We start from the raw sequence: 7,724 nt of genomic DNA, 5'->3' as shown, positions 1-7,724 counted from the left end.
AGTGTGGAGGTAAGACTACCTTGTTCTTCTGGAGGCCAGTGTGGAGGTAAGACTACCTTGTTCTTCTGGAGGCCAGTGTGGAGGTAAGACTACCTTGTTCTTCTGGAGGCCAGTGTGGAGGTAAGTCTACCTTGTTCTTCTGGAGGCCAGTGTGGAGGTAAGACTACCTTGTTCTTCTGGAGGCCAGTGTGGAGGTAAGACTACCTTGTTCTTCTGGAGGCCAGTGTGGAGGTAAGTCTACCTTGTTCTTCTGGAGGCCAGTGTGGAGGTAAGACTACCTTGTTCTTCTGGAGGCCAGTGTGGAGGTAAGACTACCTTGTTCTTCTGGAGGCCAGTGTGGAGGTAAGACTACCTTGTTCTTCTGGAGGCCAGTGTGGAGGTAAGTCTACCTTGTTCTTCTGGAGGCCACTGTGGAGGCAATGTTTACCATCCCTACAGCTGCTTTGGGTGATTGGCGCATGTCAAAGGTGATCCTTTTGACGAGCTTAATGGAGGACGGCGTAACAGAGGCGCCTCTCGGATCAAATCAGGTGCTACTTCGCCTTTGTAGCATTGAGTAAAGCAGCTGATAGCAGTTGGCCTCAGAGACAGTTGGCCTCAGAGACAGTTGGCCTCAGAGACAGTTGGCCTCAGAGACAGTTGGCCTCAGAGACAGTTGGCCTCAGAGACAGTTGGCCTCAGAGACAGTTGGCCTCAGAGACAGTTGGCCTCAGAGACAGTTGGCCTCAGAGACAGTTGGCCTCAGAGACAGTTGGACATGTCGAGAGAACACACACACTGAGACCCAAAGAGAAACTGTTAAAGAGAGGCGCTGACGATGTAAAGAAAATCAGTTATATTTAATATTGTGGGTTTTTGGCACATCGGCACAATTCAGGCTATGTTTTGCACAAAATCAGACCCCCAACTCTCGTATAACGGCTTGGTCTGCATCAGATTAGGCGAAATATGCAGGTCATGACTGGGTTTGCATGGTCGCGTGAAATACTGCTCTTATAAAAGTTTATGGACAAATTATAAGAATATTTAATAGCTTTTAAAAATTTTCACACTTACGGCTAGACATTTCTATGAGGAGACGTCTTTTGTCATTGTAATTATTAGTCTGACTCAAATCATCGTTAGTTTAAATAGTTGTTCAAACTTTTAAATCAACTTCACACTACTCTCCTGTACTATTAGTATCTACATATTAAGTCAGGACCAATGTGCCTTATACAAAAAAACAATACAACAATATAAAAAGTCTTAAATGTTCACTATGATATTGTTAATAATGAAACACAAACAAGTAGCAGTGTGGGAACATGTTTAATAAACAGGCATAATAAGGCAACATGTTTTAATAAATATAAAGATCATTATATCCATTGTTTTATATATTCATATTTATTATCGACAAAATGTCATTCATCCCATTGCTTTTTAGGTTCATCCAGTGGCTCAGTGTGCCGGACTAACGTTGCAACTTATTTATAAGCAATTTAACATGCTGATCGATATAGTACATAATTTAGCTTTATGAAAGTATGCATGAATATTACACATTTATAGGTAAGTTTTTCGGTTGTTTGATATGAATCTGTGAAAAGTCATTACAATTTGTACAAGTGAACATCAAAAGTTAAATTGTAAACCCTGATAAGAGAAACATAGATTCTAAATGTATATGTGTATTGAAATAAAGTGATCTATGCAAATTTTCCTTTTCCCTTTAGTTAGCATACGATCAAAAAACTGCCAAACAATGTTGTGTCCATTTTGATGCTACCGTTACACTCAAATCATTCTAAGTAGTGACAAAGCCAAAATGAATCAAATTAGAGGAAATCACGCTACACTTGTTCAACCTAGTCCTACCCTATAATGCCTCTTCTTCAGATACTCGGATATTTGGTCATGTTTTGGAATTTAAATGCCACTTCATGGTTTAGAGCTAAAAAACTCACAAACTCGCCAGGCCCAAAACTTTATAACTGTTGAGTGATCCAGGCAAGGACTACGGAGCTTGGTTTGGATATGGTAACTTCTAAACATCTATACTAGTTTAAAAATAAATAAAAATTCTTCAATTTTACCTGAGCTCTTTAGGACTAGTAAAATCATAAAGTGGAATTTTAAAAACAACAAAATATAAGAAATACTTTAAAAAAACAAAGCTTATAGAATGGTAAGCACCACAAAATCACTGCCTTATCTCTCAATACTGCAAGATTTATGTCCCATTTTTATATAAACAAAACTAATTAAATAAGCCAAATTGATTAACTAATTGGTTAGGTTTTTTTTTTATTGATTCATGTATTGTCTTCGGCAATGAATAATTGTGGACAATTTCAATTTGATCCAAGAATGGGTATGTGGGAGAAAAAAGTGTAAAACAAAATTAATAATTCTCAATAGATAAAGTTAAAATAAGCTTTGTATATACATATATAAAGCTACTTATCGATAATGCCCACAATGGAATATTCTTTGTACAGTCGATATTCAATCTTACTCTAAAAGATATATATGTAATATGCAAAAGTCATCACACTGTTGCGTAGTTAGTATAACTCTATTATTTAAAAGAATTCCTATTAAAATGAAAACATCATTGGAAAAGAAAAGATTAGATTGATGTAGTCCAAGGGTGAATTTATTTCAGAGTTATTGTCTCCTTTATCAAGTTACTCAATAAATCCAAAGAGTTTCTCAAAATAAATTCAAGACTTTGTTTCATTCTATAGGTAACAACGTATGAACTACAGTAGAACACTTGAACTATTGTAAGTCAGTACAAATTTCATCTGATGTATATGAAGCTAACACGAGATAAGGCTTGGCTCAAATGTGTTTAATTTGTTGCGTACAGGTTATGAATCACACTTCATCCAATCCATTGCTTGTTATATTGAATGTAGATCAGGAGGGCGCCTGAGAAATATAAGTTATAAATACATATATAGATCAGTGCATCAAATCAGAAAACAAAATATGAAAGCTCAATCTAACAAGCTTTGCACAAGCAGACATCATATTATGCGCAGGCATTACACCTGGGGTAGAAATTACATCTTGAGCGGTCATTACATCTTGGGCCAACATTACAGGATGAACAGACTTCTAAGCATGAAAAGACATCACAGCAAAGAAAGACTTTGTATGATAAGCAGACATTACAGCTTGGAAAGACATTACATCATGGGCAGACATTACATCATGTGGGAAGGCATTACATCATGTGAGCAGGCATTACATCATATGGGCAGACATTACATCATGGGAAGGCATTACATCATGTGAGCAGACATTACATCATGTGAGCAGACATTACATCATGTGAGCAGACAATACATCATATGGGCAGACATTACATCATATGGACGGACATTACATCATATGGACAGACCTTTCATCATATGGGCAGAGATTACTTCATGTGAGCAGACATTACACCATATGGACAGACATTACATCATATGGACAGACATTACATCATATGGACAGACATTACATCATTTGAGCAGACATTACATCGTATAGGCAGACATTACATCATGTGGGCATACATGATCGTATGGGCAGACATTACATCATGTGGGCATACATTACATCATAAGGGCAGAGATTACATCGTATGGGCAGACATTACATCATCTGGGCAGACATTACATCATATGGGCAGACATTACATTGTATGGGCAGACATTACATCATGTGGGCAGACATTACATCGTATGGGCAGACATTACATCATGTGGACAGACATTACATCATGTGGGCAGACATTACATCATGTGAGCAGACATTACATCGTATGGGAAGACATTACATCGTATGGGCAGACATTACATCATGTGAGCAGACATTACATCGTATGGGAAGACATTACATCGTATGGGCAGACATTACATCATGTGGGCAGACATTACATCATATGAGCAGACATTACATCATGTGCGCAGACATTACATCATGTGAGCAGACATTACATCATGTGGGCAGACATTACATCATATGGGCAGACATTACATCGTATGGGCAGACATTACATCATGTGGGAAGACATTACATCGTATGGGCAGACAATACATCATGTGGGCAGACATTATATCATGGGCAGACATTACATCATGTGAGCAGGAATTATATCATGTGAGCAGACATTACATCATGGACAGGCATTATATCATGTGAGCAGACATTACATCATGTGAGCAAACATTATATCATGTGAGCAGACATTATATCATGGGCAGACATTATATCATGGGCAGACATTACATCATGTGAGCAGACATTATATCATGGGCAGAAATTACATCATGTGAGCAGACATTACATCATGTGAGCAGACATTACATCATGTGAGCAGACATTACACCATATGGACAGACATTACATCATATGGGCAGACATTACATCATGTGGGCAGACATTACATCATATGGACAGACATTACACCATATGGACAGACATTACATCATATGGGCAGACATTACATCATGTGGGCAGTCATTACATCATATGGGCAGACATTACATCATGTGGGCAGACATTACATCGTATGGGCAGACATTACATCATGTGGGCAGACATTACATCGTATGGGCAGACATTACATCATGTGGGCAGACATTACATCGTATGGGCAGACATTACATCATCTGGGCAGACATTACATCATGTGGGCAGACATTACATCGTATGGGCAGACATTACATCATTTGGGCAGACATTACATCATGTGGGAAGACATGACATCGTATGGGCAGACATTACATCGTATGGGCAGACATTACATCATGTGAGCAGACATTACATCATGTGAGCAGACATTACATCATGTGAGCAGACATTACATCATGTGGGCAGACATTACATTATATGAGCAGACATTACATCATGTGAGCAGACATTACATCATGTGGGCAGACATTACATCATTTGGGCAGACATTACATCGTATGGGCAGACATTATATCATGTGGGAAGACATTACATCGTATTGGCAGACAATACATCATGTGGGCAGACATTACATCATGTGGGCAGACATTACATCGTATGGGCACACATTACATCATGTGGGCAGACATTACATCATGGACAGACAAGTGGTTTAGGACAAAACCACGTAACAATTGACCGTTACAGGAATATTTACTAGCCATAAAGTATAGAAAAACTGTTTATACGCTTGCTATATATTTATTAGTCACATACAGTTTTTATAATTAAGTGATTCGCGAGGGTCATTTTTATGTCGATTGAGACATATAGATGATGTGTCACCATTTCGTAACACTCATCGTACTAGTAAGAATAACATCCCCTAATAACATCACTCATCTAGCTCATTATGGACATTTGGAGATTTGGTAAATTTTTAAAGAAAAAAAAATTCTTTTCTTTTTCATTGAACTCTTAAGACCCTCCCAAACCCGACTGTGGAAGCCCCACTAAAGCTCCCCTCCCCATATGGCTAAGGGGGGGGGCGCAAATATTTTTTTTTATCGAAATGGCGCCACTGGTAAAGGTTTGAGATACGCTGGTATAGGAGATGAGAAAAATGAGTCTTAAGGTACCAACAGTTACTGTAGTTCTAGGATACCATAACTTACAATATTTGTGACAATCGCAAGGATAATCCTGCAAAGGGAGCCCATCTTTAAATAATATCAATATTTCAACGCGCTTTACTTGTGAGTTGTGATGGATGAAATGTGTGTGTACGACTGACCCCCAAGGCCCGCCTAGGCGTTTGTGAGATATGAAGTCTTCACGTCATCATGTTTTGTGAATTTTTAGGAGAGGCTTAGAGTTTAAGCCTATGACGCATCAGTGTACATGATACAGCTCAGCTAATGATTGTAGTCCACGACTAAATTTACACAGTTAAACCAAATTACCCAATAGGACTAAATGACCTGATTTAACTAAATTACATGATTCAACTAAATCAACCAATTCAATTAAGAAATGACCTGATTCAATTAAGAAATGACCTGATTCAACTAAATGTACAAATTACCTGGTTAAACTATATTACGTACTTGATTAATTTAGTTACCAGATTCAACTAAATAACCTGATTCGACTAAATTACCAATTTCGACTAAAGTACCTAATTCAAATTTTTTATCTCATTCGACTAAATTACCTGATTCGACTGCCCCAATAGTTTTTTGATTGAAAGGTGCAGCTGGGAGTCCCAAAGACTAATATTTTTCCCATTGTAGTTCAACTCCTGAAGGGTAATTCTGGGTTGTCTAATACATCCCCACAATACTTGGATGGCCAACGCCCTCTTGAAAGAATTGTCATCTGGACCATTGACATTCAGTGTCTCAATAATTAAACATCTTCCAAAAGAGTACAAAAAAAAAAAAAAAAACCAGCATTAAAATATACTAGTCGACCCACGGAGTTCATACGCCGCTATTTTGCAGGGCCGGCCTTAGTCCACTGCAACCTATGCACTTTCATAGGACCCGCGCTAATTATAGGTGTAAATTATTAAATTAAACCATTTTATAACTTATAACATTTCCCGAGGCCGCCTGATTTACCAGGAGCTTCTGGAAATCTGCTGAAATTGCAAAATATACGAAAAAGTCATGGAAATCTCCAGAAATTATTAAAATCTTTTGAAAACTCATACAAATCTTCTGAAATCTATAGACGAAAATTGTCATTTTGGGGTATCATTCAATATGGAAAACGCCAATCCTACTCGCGATAACAAAAATGGCATTATACAATACCCGTAATAGTGGAATCTGGTGAAAGAAACTTCTCACACCTTAAAACTAATAAAGATACTTGAGGTCTACAATTCTCGTAGATAGATTGAAACATTTGGTAGGCAATTCTTGCTATTGAGGGTGATCTATGTAGGAAATATAATTTTTATGATTTACTGTAGGACTTCGCTACACGCAAGGCTCGTAAAGTAATTCGGTAAAGAATGAATAAAATGCAAAGACGAATTTATTTTCTAATACGAACTCTTAATTTTCACTTATTATCCGTATCCCTACCCAAACTTGGCCCCGCGAAATACGTTTTGCATATGGCCCCACAACGCTTGAGTCTGGCCCTGATATTTAGTGACGGGTGAGTGCAGAGTAGATTACTTGTTGTCCCCCTCCCCTCTTTTTTTTCGCCGCTAAAGTTACGTGGGGTAGAAAAAAAATAAAAGAGTGAACTTTCCATGACTTCTTTGTCACAATGGTTAAGCCCGGCCCTGCTAGTTTGTGACAGCTGAATAGTACTTGTTCTCCCCCCCCCCTCTTTTTTTCCCGTGGGGTACTCTACTCTCGTCGGACTTGTAGAAATAAAAGAGTGATCTTTTCTTTATGTCTTAGTGTCCAAACTGTTGAGCCATGAAGAGAACTCTATATATAGATATATAGTAGCTTCTTATATAAGGCACATCTCATCGAATTCTTCTTTAAGAAACACGTCGCTTTTTATGTTATAATTAATTTGTTTTTATGTTTGGAGCTAAAAACGACGTTTCGGGACAGTGCATGTTCAATTTTAGGTAAGTTCCTGTATTTTTGTTCCACTTTTCCAAAGCAGATGGCAGTTTTTTAGATTCTCGGTAACCAAGTATGTAAAGCTGTTGTTTTAACCTCCTTCGGCAATTCATACCCATATAAGGGATGAAGGCTATATTATTAGCCTGTTTGATCTTAGGCTGGTGGATATATCAAAATAAGCTTTCAAACATC

The 7,724-nt window shown here is 37.9% G+C and overlaps 1 protein-coding gene across 3 annotated transcripts in view; it reads right to left on the bottom strand.

The window, feature by feature from the left end:
- Positions 1–1,295: 1,295 nt before the first annotated feature.
- LOC106062598 (F-box only protein 39-like) overlaps positions 1,296–7,724 on the bottom strand; it is a 26,387-nt gene continuing 19,958 nt past the window's right edge. For 2 of the 3 annotated variants that reach the window (XM_056045228.1, XM_056045229.1), the window contains 2 exons: positions 6,149–6,350; positions 1,296–2,919 (listed from right to left, as the gene is read on the bottom strand). In XM_056045228.1, the coding sequence (XP_055901203.1) occupies positions 2,908–2,919; positions 6,149–6,350 (214 nt within the window). In that variant the 3' untranslated portion in view covers positions 1,296–2,907. Of the gene's footprint in view, positions 2,920–6,148; positions 6,351–7,724 lie in introns of those variants that run through there. The other variant, XM_056045230.1, reaches the window with a different exon arrangement.

The sequence above is a fragment of the Biomphalaria glabrata genome, chromosome 10, assembly GCF_947242115.1.
Source record: "Biomphalaria glabrata chromosome 10, xgBioGlab47.1, whole genome shotgun sequence".
Lineage (NCBI taxonomy): Eukaryota > Metazoa > Mollusca > Gastropoda > Planorbidae > Biomphalaria > Biomphalaria glabrata.
The sequence above is the reverse complement of the archived record's forward strand: the minus strand, read 5'-3'. Positions and strand labels throughout refer to the sequence as shown.